This window comes from Bufo bufo, chromosome 8 (assembly GCF_905171765.1).
Source record: "Bufo bufo chromosome 8, aBufBuf1.1, whole genome shotgun sequence".
NCBI lineage: Eukaryota > Metazoa > Chordata > Amphibia > Anura > Bufonidae > Bufo > Bufo bufo.
The window spans coordinates 78084093-78104996 of record NC_053396.1 but is presented as its reverse complement, the minus strand read 5'-3'; the positions used below and the strand labels follow the sequence as shown (position 1 = coordinate 78104996).

The window sequence follows — 20904 nt, the reverse complement described above, 5'->3', positions numbered from 1 at the left end:
TTGAGCCATTTCTGCCTGAGATCCGTTCTTTTAGATGGAAAAGCCTGTATGCAGTACTTTTTTTTTTCTGTTTATTAAAACTCATCTCTGATGGAAATGGCTCAAGTGGATGCCATATGTGCATAACTGAAGCACAGGATCCATTTTTTTTTTACAGGGTCTTGTTTTTTTTGTTCATCTGACGGATCAGAAGAGCAGAAAAATATAACTGTGATGTGAACTCCCCCTGACAAAAATGAGCTGTAATACCCTACTCTGACAGATATTTTAACAGGTTTTCCTTACATGGGTTTTTCCAAGACTTTCCAACTGATGGCCATCTCTCAGCTTTCACCAGACCATGTGACGTCGCCTTCATCGGTCACATGGCCTAGATGCAGCATAGCCCCATTGAAGTGACTAGGGCTGAGCTGTGACACTAAGCACAACTGTTATCCAATGTATGGCGCTGTGGTTGGTGACCAAGGAGAAGGCCGTGGCGCTACTGTGAACACTGGGGCCTTCTCAAACAGATAATCAGCGGGGGACCTGGGTGTCGGACCCCCACTGGTCAGATACTTGTGACCTGTAACTGTCAGTGGTTAAAACTTTTGACCTTTCATAGTGACAAGTGTCATAGTAAAGTTTTGATTGGTGGGGTCCTGGTGGAGACACCACTCTCGCCAGTCACTAAACCAAAGTGGCAGAGGTACTCAGAAGAACACCATAGCGGTTAGTTTTTGCTCGTAATTTATTAGAAGGTAGACCCCTTTTAATAAATTAGGCCCTATGTGCGATAGAAATTCGGGCTGTTGTAGACTTGAGCTCTAACTTACAGCAGTTTCTGGCGTAAGTTATAGTAAATCCGACATCCTGTGGGAGCCCTTAAGAAAGTTTCACGTTATGGAACAAATATGCTGTGCTCCATAGTTTGCTACCTTTTTGACACCACAATAATGACATAAAAATGTTAGTAAATATCCTTGTATGTGGCTGAAGCACTTGTTGGGGGTCTAAGCCCCTGGATCACCGCTATCAAAAGTTAATGTGTCTAGATTTCACTTCTTATTCTTTAATAATAAGGCCTCACACACATGACGGTATGTATTTTTCGATGCGCAAAATTTGGATACTGGCTGTGTGCATCCTGCATTTTCCTTGGTCCCGATTATAAAAATTCCTATTCTTGTCAACAAACGAACAAGAATAGGACATGTTCCATAACTTGTGGATCAGCCGCACAGATGCAGACATCCGTATGCTGTCCGCATTTGTTGTGGCCCCTTACAAATGATTGGGTCCACGTCTGAACCGCAAAATTGCAGATCGGAAACAGACCAAAAATACGGTCATGTTCCTGAGGCCTACAGGAGAGTAAGCCGCTGCCAGACTTCCCTGATGACAGCTTTTACACACAAAATGGTCTGCTAGTCCTGATGAAATCATGAGCTTCAGCTGACAAGGTGGGCACCCTGCGGCACTCCAGCTGTTGTGAAACTACAATTCCCAGCTTGCTCCTTTTATTTCTATGAGAGTTGTGAGAACAGCAGAGCAAGTACCACAACAGCTGGAGGCTCTTTGAAATAAATGGAAGAAGAGCTGCAGTAACCAGATCTGTCCACTATACAATTGATGGAGCTGTGTAGTTCCAGCACTGGGAATACTGCAGAACAGCTGATTGCAGAGTGTCGGACCCCCGATGATCACATACCGGTGGCCTATCTTGAGGAGCCTAATTTTCTTGTAAGAGGCAAAAATAAATGCTTGGGCAAATTTAATGGGGAACCAATTAACTTGCTTTGTTTATTTTTACTCTGGGAAGTAACTGGGATTTCCAAAGGATATTGCTCAATGCCATGAAGGTTGTGCTCTGGGTGGAATTTAAATCCGCTGACACCTGTGACACTTGTAACATTTCTCGTCTTGAATTCACAGGAGCAAAAATGGGTCATACTCCCTTGGAATTCAGCGACTGCTACTTGGACAGCCCGGTGTTCAGAGAGAGTTTGAAGGGATACGAGCAAGAGCTGGAGAGGACCAATAAATTCATTAAGGATGTAATCAAGGATGGCAATGCTCTTATCAGTGCTATAAAAGGTAAGCAGACCCTTGACTTTTCTCTGGCTGGTATCATACAACTAGCCACACCAAGAACGCTTCCCATATATTCATGTACCCACAGGTGTGGCCATCAGCAGCCATAGAATGGTTGTCCTCTTTTACACTTGTAACGTTACGTTTATTTTATAAATTCTTCCTTTAACCACATGAATGTGACTTTTAGCCTTATTTCACACAAGTAAGTCAGGGTCTCCTTAGGGAAAACTGATGGTTTTGCATACAATTTTAAATTTATTCTCTGAGAATAAAGAACATTAAATTACTTAAAGGAGTTGGCCACTTTCTGGTTACTGTAGATCAATGTGTATGTAAGAAAACTATATAGCACTTGCTATTCGGCTCTGTTTTCTATATTTTATAAAGTATGTCCCCTTGTTTGTCAAGTCTTTTGTGCTGTCCAAATATAGGTCCTGTCCATAAAATGGTAGCTGATGGAGGGTCATGTGACCAGGCAAAAATAACTCTGCCCCATCCATTGAAATACACTGCACCTGCCATCTTGGGAGTTTAGTGCAGGTGCAGTGTGTCTGAAGCGAAGAGGCCGAGTGCTGTATCTGGTCACATGACCCTCCAGCAGCGGCCATCTTATGGCCAAGACCTCTATGCAGACAGCACAAAAGATTTGCCCAACAAGGGGACATGGCTTCTGAAATATAGCAAACTGAACAGAATATAAATAAAAACTATATAAGTAAGTACAATATAGTCAACTTGCATACTGACTGGTCAACAGTAGCTATAAAGTGGCCAACCCATTTAAAATACTTAAATATTACTTTATTATAAATGTATTTCCAAATGCCCTTCATTAGTTAAAGCTGAATCTGTGTAGGAATGAAGTTCATGAGGAGACATGAAGTATAGAGGGGAGGTGGGGATAATGAGCAGCAGCACAGCTCCACATTACAACAGTCTGTCCTGTCCATCCTGGCCCTGCCAAACTGCAGGGGGTCCGACCCCCCCCCATCAGCTGTTTGAAGAGACAGCAGCCTCTTCCTAGTGCAGTGACGTCACGTGGCCTAAGCGCAGCTCAGTCCCTTTCAAGTGAATTGAGCTGCAATATCAAGCACAGCAACTATACAATGGATACATTTAGAAAGGGAGTTGAACGGCACTCCTCTAGAGTGAGAGCGGCGCTCAGTGGTAAGCTAGATTCCAATATATTCAAGAAACTATGGCACTCTGTAATTATGCTGCATAAACTTCTTATTTTATTTTATTCAAATGGTTTCTGTCACCAGAATTAACCCTGTTAAACTGGCTGACATTAGCGATGTGCTAATGTCAGCAGACCCTAACTAGCCTATTGTTATGCTTATGGACGCACCTTACTGCACAATTTTTACTTTTATTATATGCTAATTAGCCTCTAGGAGGGGGGGGGGGGGGCGTTGCACCTGCTCCTAGAAGCCTAGTTCGCCCACCTCTTTTAACGCCCATGTAAACTTGATTGACAGGGCCAGGCCAGCGTTGGTCTCCGCCAGCGAAATCTCACGCCTGCGCCGTCCTGTTCAGTATTCGGTGCAGGCACAGTGAGTGAAGGATGCTCGGCTGCCGGCTTCCAATCAGGCAAATACTTACCACATAGGAGGATCCAGCGATGTCACAGCTCTCGCCTCCCTCTTTTCTGTGATGCCGGCTGTCTGTGACCTATTCAGCGCAGGCGCAGTGAGGAAGCTAGAAGCCGAGTGTCCTTCATTCACTGCACCTGTGCTGAATACTGAACAGGACGGCGCAGGCGTGAGATTTCGCTGGCAGGAGGAGACCAACCCTGGCCTGGCCCTGTCAATCAAGTTTACGTGGGCGAATGGAGCTTCTAGGAGCAGGTGCAACGCCCCTCCCCCCCCCCCCCCCCCCCCCCCCGCTCCTAGAGGCTAATTAGCATATCATAAAAGTAAAAATTGTGCAGTTCAGCTGAAGATCTTCTCATCTGTATTCAGGATCACAATCCCTGACTAGCAGAGAGGAGGATGAGGCAGCTCTTTACCTCAGTGTTGTGAAGTAACATGTCCTGCGGTGTGCGTAGGACAGGTTTTGTGTGCACTAAGGCCATTTTATTTCTCCATAGGTAAAGGTATTTGGGAATATATTTATAAAAAAGTGATGTTTAAGTATTTTCATTTTCTTAATTCCTGAAGAACCCCTTTAATCAGTTAAGTCTACGACTGCGTTGAGTGTTTTCCTGGATGCAGAGATGATCAGTGGTAAACAAGGCTCATGTGCACAGACCCATTGAAATGAATAGGTCTGGATGCTATACGTTCACAACATGCATCACATCAGGATGGAAAACTCGCTTGTGTGAGAGACCTTGGTAAAAAGACAAATCCCTGTTCCTGCATCTTAGGGTTGATGACCTTACCCTCTAGCACAGAAAGAGGTGTGTGTCTGGAGCTCGCTGACTGGGCTTTACCTCTTGTGATTCCTGGCTTGCTTACTGGCCTTCCCTGACAAAGTATCTGAGGTGTGTCTGGTAACAAAGAGTATGTGTGTTGTAATAGCAGGAAATAACCACCTGCTTGATCCGTCATCTGACTGCTCATATGTGGTATGTCAAAAAACTAAATTGGCCCTGCTCTTTGGTGACAAATGGCAGCTCTGAGAGTGTTTATCTACAGGTGAAACTCCAAAAATTAGAATATCGTGCAAAGTTCATTTATTTCAGTAATGCAACTTAAAAGGTGAAACGAATATATGAGATAGACTCATTACAGGCAAAGCGAGATATTTCAAGCCTTTACTTGTTATAATTTGGATGATTATGGCTTACCGCTTATGAAAACCCCAAAGTCACAATTTGGAGGTACCCTTTGCTCAGGAGGTATGGATTAATTAGCTGACTAGAGTGTGACACTTTGAATATTGAACCTTTTCACAAAATTGCATTACTGAAATAAATGAACTTTTGCACAATATTCTAATTTTTCGAGTTTCACCTGTATATAAATAAAAAAAATCCTGATATATTCCAGCTTTCACACTAGGCACGGAGCACACACAATTAGCTGACATTTTCTGTCTCCTACAACTTTGCTGTATAGACTGGGACAAGACCAGCAAAGTCACCTCTTCATCATTACATGGAGAGGGATGTAATGATAGCAGTATTGTACTGTTTGAGGCCTAGATAAGGTGCTGTACACACAGATAAGGCAAATCTCCTGGGAAACTGAAGTAGTTTATTGACATAAAAATGTACCAAGTGGGTGGCTCAGTGTTTAAAGGGATTCTGTCATGACATTTTAGGCCTATAACCTAAACATATGGCCAGGTCTGTCCAAATAGCATGAATCCGAAACTGTCCTTATTAAATGTGCCTGTGGCTCTATTGGCACATAAAACAGGTTTTTATAACCTGTCATTCACCTACCTAAGGTGTCCAAGGGGATGTCGCTTCATACAGGGTGCCCGGCTGCAGCCATCTCCGTCTGGTGCCCAGCGCCGCCTTCCCAGTTGAAATCTCCGCCTTCCTCACCTCAGCCCCGCCTCCGCAATCGTCCGGTCCCTCAGGTTATGCCTAGTGCACACGCGCGGGATCTGGCAGAGGGACAGGACGATTGTTGAGGCGGGGCTGGGTACCAGACGGAGATGGCTGCAGCCAGGCACCCTGTATGAAGCGACGTCCCCTTGGACACCTTAGGTAGGTGAATGACAGGTTATAAAAACCTGTTTTATGTGCCAATAGAGCCACAGGCACATTTAATAAGGACTGTTTCGGATTCATGCTATTTGGATGGACCTGGCCATATGTTTAGGTTATAGGCCTAAAATGTCATGACAGAATCCCTTTAATACTGCTTCTTTATGGCACTGGGGGTCTTCTTGGGTTTGACTCTGACCTGGACAGCATTTTTATGCATGGATTTTTCCATGGACAAGGTTGATTAATGTGTGCCACCTGAGAAGTGAACAGTAGATCTAGGTGAACTAGATCTCTGGAATCTCTTGGCTGTTGATTGGTATACATTATAACTAACCCAGGCATCTAGCTGGTGCTGAGTCCAGTCTGTCTCACAGCGCAGGCTGCCTCTGCAGTCAGACATGAGAGCTGCGTTGTGCGGGGGCTGTCGAGCAGGTGGAATGAGACACATTTTTCCATCTGGCTTTTGCAGTTTGTCAGGTTTTTAGCACAGGCTAATTATACAACGTAGAGAACATTGCACAGCCCATAGAAGCCAGGCTGTCGTCTGCTATTTTAGATCTCTAAGCACTTGTTGCCATGGATATTTGTACATTGCAGGTAAGTTGGAGCTGCACTGCAGTGGATGCTGCCTTTGTCTAGATAACGATGGATGCACACCACATCAAATGGAAGGGAGTATGATGGTTTATTTGTATACACAAAACAGTTGATTTGTAACCCATTCCTGGCTGCCCATTGACTGTATTCGTCTGGGTGGCCATCCTTTATCTCTGCACAGAAATTTTAAAACCTCATGCATCTACATTCTAATAGTGCGGCTGCAGAGTGGGGTATCCTCTGTCAGTGATAGCAGGGTTCCCCATAGAAAAGGCAAGGTCGGTTTTTCACTGTCTCTGCCTATCTCTATTGGTCTGTCTATACAGGGAGCTCAACAAGAGATGCCACTTTCTGCTCCGATCCCAGCAGTCCTGTGATCACTGGAGGTCTGCACACTGCTGGGTCTTGGCAGACCCAGATTAGCGCTGCAGTGAGGATGTACAGCCCTGTACAACTTATCTGGGGGCTGTATTTCCCCTGTAACTGGGGCTAATATGTCAGCTCCAGTTACAGGAGAAATTAGCAAAAAAAAAAAAACGCTAAATGTCCCTTCTTCTATGACCTTATGCTGGGCACAATTTTAAAAGAAAAGATAAACTCCGCCCCTGGCGACCATAACTCATACATTCCATATGTCAAAATGACTGTTAAGAAATGAAACATAAATAAAAATATTTTAGTTGCATGTTGTGCTATTAACAAACAAAAATGTAAAAAACATTTTTCTTTATATTTTCTTGGTTATAAAAATTTAAAATACTAAAATAAAATTGGCATAACAATAAAGCCCCATGTGTGACTGAAAAAAGGACGTATAATGCAATATGGCTGAAAAGGGGATCTCCACATAAGGGTTATATTACATGTGAAGATTCAGCGGATGATTGCCGGGAGCAGAGGAGACCGGTGTTATTACATGCAGCAATATCCTTCATAGTATGGGAGGAGCAATCACTAATACCATCGCTCTTCAGACTACTGAATCCGGCAGCAGATTGTGATTAGACAGCACAATCTGCCACCGTCAAGCGATGATTTTTAAACCTGCTAAGGGTACTTTCACACTTGTGTTGTGAAAATCCGGCAGGCAGTTCAGTCGCCGTAACTGCCTGCCGGATCTGGAAATCCGTATGCAAATGGATATCATTTGTAGACGGATCCGGATGCGGATCCATCTGACAAATGCATTGAAATACCAGATCCGTCTCTCCGTAGTCATCTGGAAAAACGGATCCGGTATTTATTTTTTTCCAGAACACTTAATACATTTCAATGGGAATTAATGCCGGATCCGGAATTCCGGCAAGTGTTCTGGAATTTTGGCCGGAGAAAATACCGGCATATGTAAAAATATGCGGTATTTTCTCCGGCCAAATACCGTAAAGGGACAGAACTGAAGACATCCTGATGCATACTCAACAGAATGCTTTCCATTCAGAATGCATTAGGATAAAACTGATCATTTTTTTTTCCGGTATTGAGCCCCTAGGATGGAACTCGATACCGGAAAACTTTAGCGCTAGTGTGAAAGTACCCTAAAAGATTCCAATCTTTTGCATTTGCTCGTTTAATCAGTGGCAGTATTAGGGCTCGTTAACACGAACGTGTGACGCCCGTTGCCATATTGCGGACCGCATTTGCGGTTACCATCCCGTGGCCATTCCGCTTCACGGATGCGGACCCATTCATTTCAAAAGGGCCGCAAATCCAGAGATGCGGAACACTACGGAAGCACTACGGAGTGGTTTCTGGGGTTCTGTTCCGTGTTTCTGCACCGCAAAAAGATAGAACTTGCTCTATCTTTTTTTTGCGGAACAGAAGGATCGCGGACCCATTCAAGTGAATGGGTCTGCGATCCCCATGCGCCTGCCCCACGGAACGAGCCCTTGCACTGCCAGATCATTGCTAATGAGCGTTCATACTAACGTGCATGTAATTGGATTAGTGTAGATTGTCTGCCAGTCCTGTGTGGAACCTTTCTACTTTCTATTAAACCTTACAGGGTTAAAGAAGATTACTTGCAGGGAAGTTAGTCATGGGGGAGGGGCGGTGATGTCCTTTCATTTGCATCATTACCAGACCATGAATAAGGTAGTGAAGAAATTCTAGAAGAACAAGGTTTGCTCTATGTTCACACTGTGCCATGTACAGTTGCAAGAAAAGTATGTGAACCCTTTGGAAAGATATGGATTTCTGCACAAATTGGTCATAAAATGTGATCTAATCTTCATCTAAGTCACAACAATAGACAATCACAGTCTGCTTAAACTAATAACACACAAAGAATTAAATGTTACCATGTTTTTATTGAACAGACCATGTAAACATTCACATGTAGACTAATGACATCTCCAAGAGCTAATTGGAGTGAGGTGTCAGCCAACTGGAGTCCAATCAATGAGATGAGATTGGAGGTGTTGGTTACAGCTGCCCTGCCCTATAAAAAACACACACCAGTTCTGGGTTTGCTTTTCACAAGAACCATTGCCTGATGTGAATGATGCCTCGCACAAAAGAGCTCTCAGAAGACCTACGATTAAGAATTGTTGACTTGCATAAAGCTGGAAAGGGTTATAAAAGTATGTCCACAAGCCTTGCTGTTCATCAGTCCACTGTAAGACAAATTGTCTATAAATGGAGAAAGGTCAGCACTGCTGCTACTCTCCCTAGGAGTGGCCGTCCTGTAAAGACGACTGCAAGAGCACAGCACAGACTGCTCAATGAGGTGAAGAAGAATCCTAGAGTGTCAGCTAAAGACTTAGAAAAGTCTCTGGCAAATGCTAACATCCCTGTTAGCGAATCTACGATACGTAAAACACTAAACAAGAATGGCTTTCATGGGAGGATACCACAGAGGAAGCCGCTGCTGTCCAAAAAAAATATTGCTGCATGTTTACAGTTTGCACAAGAGCACCTGGATGTTCCACAGCTGTACTGGCAAAATATTCTGTGGACAGATGAAACCAAAGTTGAGTTGTTTGGAAGAAACACACAACACTATGTGTGGAGAAAAAGAGGCACAGCACACCAACATCAAAACCTCATCCCAACTGTGAAGTATGGTGGTGGGGGTATCATGGTTTGGGGCTGCTTCAGGGCGTGGACGGATTGCTATCGTCAAAGGAAAAATGAATTCCCAAGTTTATCAAGACATTTTGCAGGAGAACTTAAGGCCATCTGTCCACCAGCTGAAGCTCAACAGAAGATGGGTGTTGCAACAGGACAACGACCCAAAGCATAGAAGTAAATCAACAACAGAATGGCTTAAACAGAAGAAAATATGCCTTCTGGAGTGGCCCAGTCAGAATCCTGACCTCAACCCGATTGAGATGCTGTGGCATGACCTCAAGAAAGCGATTCACACCAGACATCCCAAGAATATTGCTGAACTGAAACAGTTCTGTAAAGAGGAATAGTCAAGAATTACTCCTGACCGTTGTGCACGTCTGATCTGCAACTACAGGAAACGTTTGGTTGAAGTTATTGCTGCCAAAGGAGGTTCAACCAGTTATTAAATCCAAGGGTTCACATACTTTTTCCACCTGCACTGTGATTGTTTACATGGTCTGTTCAATAAAAACATGGTAACATTTAATTCTTTGTGTGTTATTAGTTTAAGCAGACTGTGATTGTCTATTGTTGTGACTTAGATGAAGATCAGATCACATTTTATGACCAATTTGTGCAGAAATCCATATCATTCCAAAGGGTTCACAAACTTTTTCTTGCAACTGTATATAGACGGAGTGATGCTCTGCAGCTCCAGGTGCCCCATGCTTGTTCACACAGGGCATAGAGCCCGGTGCCGCTTCTTTTTTGTAGGGGGAATGATTGTGTTTAGTTGCATGTGTTCAGTATAGGGTACAAGGATGGGGTTTTTCTCACCTTCTGTGATTTTAGGTAATTTATTTTCACGGTTTCCGACCGATTCTGGTTTTGTTGATTGCAAACCAGTTATAATCCAGATATCCAGATTAGTTTCTGCAAAACCAGTGTTTGTGGCTTTTGCCGTCGCATGTGCAGTAGTTAAAGCGATGCCGTGCCCACAATAGGCATCGCAGTGTGCATGCCCCGGCGAGGCAGTGCGCAGGCGCGGGATCTCGGCCGGACTGAAGGATGACGCAAGGGAATAGGAGGGCGGGCAGAGGCTGGGGCGGGGAAACGATGAAAAAAGGCAGAGCAGCCTGGGCTTCTACACAGTGAACGCCGCCCTGGGTACTTGCGAGTGCTTATTTGCATATGACTTAAACTTAGTTTTTCCAGCTTCTGCAAGTCTAAAGAAAATGACAAAGGTACCATTACATTCATGTATAAGTGTGCGATAGGACAATGTAAGCGCTGTATATGGCCATATGGGGGTGACAGACTCCCTTTTAAAGGAAACTTGTCACCTCAAAAATGCATCTATACCCGCCACTAGTACCTTATAGTAGCCCACAGCCTGTTAATCATAAATTTCGTCCTGTTGTCCGATGCTGCGTAAGTTAAAAAAGCACGGTTTTATTCTCCATCAGTGCTATAGTGCTGGCCAAGGGGGCAGCAGCCTCCTTGCTTCAAGTCAAGGTAGCCACGCTCCCTAACCATCCCCTCTTGCCTGAGAGTGACAGCCTGCAGTGCGGCCGCGATTCCCCAAGTCTCGCTTGTGCGCGGTGCGCTCTGTAGTAATGCGCTATCCCATCTCCTGCTACCGCTGTTAACCGGGTTTCAGCGGCGCAATGCGCATGCGCGAAACTTGGGGAATCGCGCCCCGCACTGCAGGCTGTCACTCAGGCAAGAGGGGACGGTTAGGGGGTGTGGGTACCTTAACTTAAAGCAAGGAGGCCGCTGCCCCCTTGGCCAGCACTATAGCGCTGATGGAGAATAAAACAATTTTTTTGCAGCATCGGACAACGGGATGAAACATGATTATTAACAGGCTGCGGGCTACTATGAGGTACTGCTGGCGGGAGTAGATGCATTTTTGAGGTGACAGGTTCACTTTAAGGGGTCACTGAAATCCACCATCTAAAACATAGCTTTTATTAGTATATTACAATAAGAACTTGTCCCCATATATACACAAAAAAATTAAGATAATAAAATGAAAATAGCTATCCCATAAGGGCAATGAAGTATAGGGTGGGTCGGGTAGACCAATGATGGAAATAAGGGAAGCTGACCCTAGTTTCACCCTATACTAGATGGCCCTACCTACAAACGGAATAGCCGCCCCGTAGCGATGCCGTGTCTCGTGCCTCCTATAAACCCTAGGAGACCCTAAACAGGGGGATGGGTACTGCCAATAGATCAATGGCAGGCAACCTATTCCTAGACAATAACGTACAAAAAACAACAAAATAGTGCATGTATCCCAAGTGATATAGACAAAGACACAGTACCAAACATGTGAGGTCTGAGGACATCCCAACGCGTTTCGCCTAATTGATGATAGGCTAATCAGGGGATTACTATGAGAGTGTTGTCAGAACAAACATAAGAGAAATATGAATGGACTAAGATGCAGCCAATCAAAGACAACAATTGAGAACTAAAGTATTGTCTATTTGGTTTCCAAATCTGGATAAACTAAGTTGTAGAATCCCATATGCACTTCAGGGGATACATAGATATGACTCGCGGTTAACAGTCAGGTGGTCAATAAGAAAGATTCTAGTAGGATCTAATGCCCATTGTATGATTCTTCTGGGAGTTACATGGGGCCTGAAGCGTTCCAAGACATGAGACTTTCCCATGTTATTTTTTACCCAGCATGGTAAGATATATTATTTTACCTTTTAAGACAGCAAGCCACTGATAAACCTGCCTGTAATTAAAGAAAAAGCTGAAAAAGGGAAAGTTCATCAGATGCAATGTTTCTTGAGGGCTGGGGCTGGATGATAAATCTGGTGCAGGGAGAGACCCTTTTCTCTGACTATGGTGGCTATTGGTTGGCTTACTCTTACACAGAATTTAATGCCAGTATTGTATCATCATTTTGGTTTGAAGCAATGAATATTTCACCCTCCCTATTCACGTGGATTCCCACCCCCTTTTTGGACAATCTAAAAAAAATAGTAAAGGCCCTAGTTGTGCCAAATTGCACCACTTTTTAGACAAATTCTAGGTGCAGACAAGGTATCTGCGCTTCTGTTTTTTACATTCTTGAAAAGTTTTATCTGAACTTTCACGACCTCCCAACTGTAATGTTTTTAGGACGTTACCTATTTAGAAGTGTCTGGTCTTGTGTTACTTCATGAAGCACTGCTTTTAGAGAGCTTAGAACACAGTTCTTCCAGTACCCTGTTATGTTATAAGGAAATACAAGCGTAATGGTTTATACTGCTGCTGTGTTCATCAAAGAACAGCAAGGTGCATTATGCTACAAATTCGGGTGATTTTTTTTTTGGGTGATTTTTTTTCAGTGATTTTATTTTTTTTTTACATTTTTTATTTTATTTTTTATACTTGTCTTGAAGGAGTGGCACCTTCAGGTGTGAATGCGCTCCTATCCTGGGAGTAGTATTCATGTGCACTTTTGCCCCACCTATATAATAGGCGACCTTGATTAAGGTGGTACATATAGCTGTGTGTGCTCCTCCTCTCATTGGTTGCTGATGCACACAGAGGTAACTAGAAGAAACACACTATATGTGCGGGGTCTGCGCTCCTGAACATAGATGCCCAACGACATAGGTAGATATAGAGTAGGACCTGCCTGACCTGAGACCACCGTGGCACTTGCAGGTGGGCACAGATGTGTTTTGAACAAAATATAAGAGTCTCAGATTTTATCATTAGGCCTCTTGCACACGACCGTATGGCTTTTTTTCAGTATTTTGCGGTCCGCAAAAAAATACGGATGACATCCGTGTGCATTCTGTTTTTTGCGGAACGGAATAGCTGGCCACTGATAGAACAGTATTATGCGGACAATAATAGGACACGTTATATCTTTGAACGGAAATACGGGAACTGAAGGCATACGGAGTACCTTTCTTTTTTTTCTTTTTCTTTTTTTGCGGATCCATTAAAATGAATATGTTCCGTTTTTTTGGAACCAAACGGAAAAAAACCCGTTTGCGTGCAAGAGGCCTAAGGGTCCGTTTACACATCCGAATCCGGACCCATTCATTTTTTATGGGGCCGGAAGAGATGCGGACAGCACACAGTGTGCTGTCCGCATCCGCATTTCCGGAGCGCAGCCCCGATCTTCCGGTCCGCGGCTCCCGAATAAAATAGAACATGTTCTATTCTTGTCCGCAATCCACAATACGCTACGGACGTGTGAATGGACCTATAGAGTGAGGGCTTAGTCCATATGTTATGTTTGCATCTACTGCTATAGTGCATTATTTTCCAAATTCTGGTGGCCAGATTGCTCAAGCAGATTATGGATAATTAAGGCTACTTTCACACCTGCGTTCGGTGCGGATCCGTCTGGTATCTGCACAGACGGATCCGCACCGATAATGCAAACGCTTGTATCCGTTCAGAACGGATCCGTTTGCATTATTCTTTAAAAAAAAAGTCTAAGTCAAAACGGATCCGTCCTGACTTACATTGAAAGTCAATGGGGGACAGATCCGTTTTCAATTGCACCATAATGTGTCAGTGAAAACAGATCCGTTCCCATTGACTTACATTGTGTGTCAGGACGGATCCGTTTGGCTCCGCATCGTCAGGCGGACACCAAAACACTGCAAGGGTTTTTTATTTACGACGTTCGATGTACGATAAAACTGACCGCCTACTTTTATTCTACAGGTCAGTACGAATCCGGAGATAACTTCTATGTATAGTTTTTCTTGCGTTTTGATTAAATTCCCAATTAAAAAGTGGGAAAAAATCAGTTTTATTTTTTTTGTCGCCATATTTTGACCCTATAACTTATTTGGTAATTATGTGTGCGGAGCTGTATGGGGGCTTTGCGGGGCGATCTGAACTTTTCATGGATACCATTCTTGGGTGTGTATGACTTTTTGATCACTTTTTATAAAAAAAAATTGTAGAAAATGAAGCAACCAAAAACGTCGAATTGGCCATATGGATGCTTTTTTCTGTTTTGCTGTTTGCCGTATAGGGAATATATTTTTATACTATGGGCACTTTCACACATCGCGACACCCATGATGTGTATTTTTTTTTGTTCTTTTATTTTTATTTTGGGAAAAGGGTGATTTTGAATTTTATTTTTTATTATAATTTATTTTTTATTACTTTTTTTTCCACACTTTTTTTTATAGTTCCCATAGGGAACTACACTGCTCAAAAAAATAAAGGGAACACAAAAATAACACATCCTAGATCTGAATTAATTAAATATTCTTCTGAAATACTTTGTTCTTTACATAGTTGAATGTGCTGACAACAAAATCACACAAAAGTAAAAAAATGGAAATCAAATTTTTTAACCCATGGAGGTCTGGATTTGGAGTCACACTCAAAATTAAAGTGGAAAAACACACTACAGGCTGATCCAACTTTGATGTAATGTCCTTAAAACAAGTCAAAATGAGGCTCAGTAGTGTGTGTGGCCTCCACGTGCCTGTATGACCTCCCTACAACGCCTGTGCATGCTCCTGATGAGGTGGCGGACGGTCTCCTGAGGGATCTCCTCCCAGACCTGGACTAAAGCATCTGCCAACTCCTGGACAGTCTGTGGTGCAACGTGATGTTGGTGGATAGAGCGAGACATGATGTCCCAAATGTGCTCAATTGGATTCAGGTCTGGGGAACGGGCGGGCCAGTCCATAGCATCAATGCCTTCGTCTTGCAGGAACTGCTGACACACTCCAGCCACATGAGGTCTAGCATTGTCTTGCATTAGGAGGAACCCAGGGCCAACCGCACCAGCATATGGTCTCACAAGGGGTCTGAGGATCTCATCTCTGTACCTAATGGCAGTCAGGCTACCTCTGGCGAGCACATGGAGGGCTGTGCGGCCCTCCAAAGAAATGCCACCCCACACTATTACTGACCCAATGCCAAACCGGTCATGCTGGAGGATGTTGCAGGCAGCAGAACGTTCTCCACGGCGTCTCCAGACTCTGTCACGTCTGTCACATGTGCTCAGTGTGAACCTGCTTTCATCTGTGAAGAGCACAGGGCGCCAGTGGCGAATTTGCCAATCTTGGTGTTCTCTGGCAAATGCCAAACGTCCTGCACGGTGTTGGGCTGTAAGCTCAACCCCCACCTGTGGACGTCGGGCCCTCATATCACCCTCATGGAGTCTGTTTCTGACCGTTTGAGCAGACACATGCACATTTGTGGCCTGCTGGAGGTAATTTTGCAGGGCTCTGGCAGTGCTCCTCCTGTTCCTCCTTGCACAAAGGTGGAGGTAGCCGTCCTGCTGCTGGGTTGTTGCCCTCCTACGGCCTCCTCCACGTCTCCTGATGTACTGGCCTGTCTCCTGGTAGCGCCTCCATCTGGACACTACGCTGACAGACACCGCAAACCTTCTTGCCACAGCTCGCATTGATGTGCCATCCTGGATAAGCTGCACTACCTGAGCCACTTGTGTGGGTTGTAGACTCCGTCTCATGCTACCACTAGAGTGAAAGCACCGCCAGCATTCAAAAGTGACCAAAACATCAGCCAGGAAGCATAGGAAATGAGAAGTGGTCTGTGGTTACCACCTGCAGAACCACTCCTTTATTGGGGGTGTCTTGCTAATTGCCTATAATTTCCACCTGTTGTCTATCCCATTTGCACAACAGCATGTGAAATTGATTGTCACTCAGTGTTGCTTCCTAAGTGGACAGTTTGATTTCACAGAAGTGTGATTGACTTTGAGTTACATTGTGTTGTTTAAGTGTTCCCTTTATTTTTTTGAGCAGTGTATAACATGCAATCATTAGGTTGCTATTCTCATAGACTCCAATGCACTAGCATTGGAGTCTATGAGAAAATTGCTTGTTTCCTATGGAGCCCTATTACAGGCAAGGGCTCCATAGGAAATACTATGCAGCAGCCTCCTGTCATTCACAAAGACAGGGGCTGCTGCACACAAGCTACAGCTCCTCCGATCGCCGTATGGGGGAGCCAGAGCACCACTGGAAGTGCGCGCTTTCAGTTTTCAGCGCGCTCAGATCTGAGGGGTTAAATGTCCGCGATCGCCATTACTGCTGGTTGTGGACATGAGCCGCGGGTGTTTTCTATAAGAAGCAGGCGGTCACCCCGGCTTTGGTGCCAGCAGCGCTCCAGAGCGAGCACCATCTTTAAAGACCCGGCCAGCGCCGTACTATTACGGCGCTAGTCGGGAAGGGGTTAAAGAGGTTTTCTGAGACTTCAGGATAGGTCATCAGTATCTGATCAGTGGGGGTCCAACAGCTGGGACCCCGCCAATTAGCTGTTCTATTTTTCAAACTGCTGTAAAGTAGAACTGGTTTAGTTGCCCATAGCAACCAGTTTGATTCCGCCTTTAATTTTTCTCAGCTCCTTTGCAAAATGATAGGTGGAATCTGGTTTCTATGGGCAACTAAGCCAGTTCTACTGCACACCAGATAAATCTCCCCCTCCTTTGCCATTTTGATATAATTACACTTACGTAAAAGAGGGGCCTGGAGTGATTGCGGTGTCTGCTTTCACTGACCGAGTCATGGAATCGCCCGCCTTACGCCCACCCATCTCAATTTGATTGACACCACCTCATCCCTGGGGTGTCTGAAATCTTGCGCATGCGCAGTACATCCTGTTTCCCTTCTCTTCTGACAAGCGGTGAGTTCATGAAGACTAGGTATGTACACCTTAACTGACATGTCATGAGGAAAGGTAATGGGATGCTTGAGGTTTTGAAAAGACAGCCATGATTTTGCTGCAATGTGATGAACATAGCGATAAAAGTAGTCCACCATAGCATACTGCTGACAGGTTTCCTTTTAACAGGGCGTGATTTGCAGTATATCAGCATTAAAGGGGTGTTCCATTAAGCTATTAAGACATTTCAGTAAGACTTGTTTGTATAGATCCCTGAGTTAGAACCCCAACAATATGGACGCTATTATAGTGATGCCTCCAGGATTGAACTGAATGGATTTCTTGGCATCCATAAGGAAATACAGGAAGACCTAAGTGTTGGGAATTTCCAGGAACATGCTTCTGTATAGCTCAAAAATAACCATAAGCTCAGATTTTAGACTAGTAAGATGCTGTGGAGTTTCCATCACGCAGATATTGATTTGCAGATATTTTTATACATTGTGGATTATTATCAGTTTGATTTAAGGGCCCAGGGGAAAATAAAGGGACTTCTAAGGATATCCAGGATCTTTCCTGCTGGCTGGGCATCAGACAGGCTCTTTTTTTTGTCCCCAGAATGTGTTTAAGGGAAAGCCACTCACCTGTTCACCGACACTGATCAGATTCCAGTGCTGAGGCTCTCTGCTGCTTCTGGTCCCATATGGACCGTAAGGGAGACTGTGCTGTCCTTCGGTGCGTGCCTCATCGAGCATGTCACTTAGGGACATACAGCACTGAGGCCCGTAAATGGCTGCAGCAGTGCACGTGATGATGGACAGGACACTACACTTGTGTTCCACAAGAGACTGGAAGAAACGGGGACACGACCCTCAATGATGAATTGTTGTTGTTTGTCCATCGTTTTCGATGAGGACCTTGACATCTGATAGATAGATCTTCGGCCATTAGCGATGTAGCCTTAGATGGCTAATAAGGCCTATGTTAGCATTAAATGTTTTGTTACATACTGAACAGACAAATATGGATGTCTTTGTTTCAGCATTTGCAGCTTTATATTTACGAAGTGTACGCTTCTCCTGTGCTATGATTCCTGCTGGATTCGTATGTCTAGCAACCCTGATGGATCAGGGAACGCCATATATAACGATCATGCGCCAGAGATTCCCACGAGGTGATGTTGATATCCAGGGACTTGAGAGAGGCTTTCAGTGTATCTTTGTATCGCTTCTTTTCCCCCCATACGATCGCTTACCCTTGAACAGCTCACCATAGAAGATCTGTCTAGGGATGCGATGGTTTTCATCAATAAGGTGTAAACTGATGGTAAGCCTGCTCTGGAGAGGACTTCTGTATCTGGCAACTTATCCTGCCACTGGATCCTCATGATTCTACAGAAGCAAGTCATGTGAAAGTGGTTCAGCTGTCTAGCATGTCTTCTGTATACTGTTCATGTCTCACTAGCATACAGGGCGATTAACCCTACAGCCTAGTAGACTTTAAGCTTTGTAGCAAGGCTTATTCCACGGCACTCCTATGCAATGGTCCTCAGTCTGCCGAATGCAGAACTTGCCTTTGCAATTCTGCAGTTGACCTCGATGTCAATTGTCACTGCAGGGGAGAGGGTACTGCCAAGATACGTATATTGGTCCGCTGCATGTAGTTTCTGTCCTTTCAATGTGATGGTAGGTTCTTGATATTGGGCTTTCGGAGCTGACTGGTACATGACTTTGGTTTTTTTCGCGTTAATGATGAGGCCAAAGTTGTCACATGCTGCTGTGAATTTGTCTATACTGGCTTGAATTTCCTGCTCTGATTCCACATTAAGGGCACAATCGTCAGCAAAAAGAAACTCAAAGCACAGTCTCTTTTACCTTGGTGACAGCCTGGAGTCTTCGTAAGTTGAACAGTTTCCCATCGGTTCTATACCTCAGATTGATTCCCAGTGAACTGTTCTGAAAGGCATCTGACAGCATGGCTGAAAACATTATGCTAAACAGGGTTGGTGCGAGCACGCACCCTTGTTTCATGCCATTTGTGATAGGGAAGGCCTCTGAAGATTCACCATTGCTCAGAACCCGAGACCCCATACCATCATGGAATTGCCATACCATCAGGATGAATCTGTCTGGGCATCCAAACTTCGACATAATGCGCCATAAGCCTTTGCGACTAACTCTGTCAAAAGCCTTGGTAAGATCTATAAAGGTGGTGTATAGTTCACGATTTTGCTCCTGACATTTCTCCTGAAGCTGTCGAGCTGCAAATATCATGTCTACCGTGCTACGCTCTTTGTGAAAACCACACTGTGTCTCAGGTAGCAGACCCCGTTCCAGATGATCGATCAGACGATTTAGCAACATTGGTGCCAAGATCTTGCCTGCAATTGATGAAAGTGATATTCCTCTATAATTATCGCAGATTTGTCTATTTCCGTTCCTCTTATAAAGGCATACGATGGACGCGTCTTTCAGTTCCTGAGGTATGGAACCTTGATTGCAGAAAGACTGGAACAATTGGGTGAGTTTTTCAACAAGCACTGCACCACCAGCCTTATAGACTTCCGCCGGAATTCCATCAGATGCTGGCGTCTTACCGCTGGACAATTGGCTGATGGCTTGTAAGGTTTCAGCCTCTGATGTTGGGACATCCAGGCTATAGTTGATATCCACCTGGGGTATTCTGTCAATTGCCTCATTATTGATGGTAGATGGGCGGTTCAGCACAGAGTGGAAATGTTCAGCCCAACGCTGTAGAATAAGACTTTTCTCAGTGATGAGAGTTGTACCATTTGAATACAGTAGAGGAGAGCTTCCTGAAGACTGAGGTCCATACAGGAATCTGATGGCTTCATAGAAACGTTCGGTATTGTTTCTATCAGCAAACTTCTGAATTTCATCTGCTTTGGCACTCAGCCAGGAGTCCTGCATCTTACGGAGTTTACTCTGTATAGTCCTGCGAGTGTTGATAAAAGCATTTTTCTTTGCAGTTGACAACGGGTCATTTTGATGAGCACGGTGAAGGCAATGTTTTTCGGCTAGCAAGGCCTTAATGTCTTCATCAAAGGATTAGAGTGCTGGTGAACATGTGAGTGGCTTTTGTATTCTGGGCCTTAGTTGATCACCTAGGAGTTGGAGAATATTTACAACATTCAGTGGTATTTTCTCAGCAATTATAACTGAAAACCATGTTCAGTATATAGTCCCACATACACTGCTGGCCAGGCGTAAGATCCAGCCAGTCACACGGACACTTCACTGGTATTACTGAGGAGGAGCATGTGCCGATTAGGCAGTATAGTAGTACCTCTCTGCAGTACACTATGGTAGTACATGCCTTGTACTGATCCTTATCTGCCCCAGGATCAGCATTTTCTTTTGGTGGTACACTGTACAGCATCACTTATTGAGGCAGATTCTGCTCAGAAACAGTGACAGATGGGCACACACAGATTGACCCAATTGGACGGGGCTAAATGAGGGGTCAGCAACCTTTGGCACTCCAGCTGCTGTGAAACCACAACTCCCATAGAAGTGAAAGGAGGATTCTGCGAGTTGTAGTTTTAGAACAGGCAGATGGTTCCTGGGCTAAAACATGGGCAAGTCTGCAGCATATATAACTGTAAATCCTTGGATGCTGCAAATGTTCTTCTAAATCGTCATCTGATTATTATTTTTTGCATGAAAAATTTGTCAACTGAACTCAGCTTTAGGCCTCATGCACACGACCATTGTTTTATTCCGTGTCCGTTGTGCCGTTTTTCGTGATTTTCTGCGGACCCATTGACTTTCAATGGGTCCGTTGAAAACTCGGCTAATGCACCGTTTGTCATCCACGTCTGTGATCCGTGGTTCCAGTCCGTCAAAAAAATATAACCTGTCCTATTATTT

The 20904-nt window shown here is 44.4% G+C and overlaps 1 protein-coding gene across 2 annotated transcripts in view; it reads left to right on the top strand.

Annotated features, from left to right (window-relative positions):
* OPHN1 (oligophrenin 1) overlaps positions 1-20904 on the top strand; it is a 245681-nt gene that overhangs the window by 35428 nt on the left and 189349 nt on the right. For both annotated transcript variants that reach the window (XM_040442671.1, XM_040442670.1), the window contains exon 2: positions 1915-2076. In XM_040442671.1, coding sequence (XP_040298605.1) covers positions 1923-2076 — 154 coding nt within the window. In that variant the 5' untranslated portion in view covers positions 1915-1922. The remainder of the gene's footprint in view (positions 1-1914; positions 2077-20904) is intronic.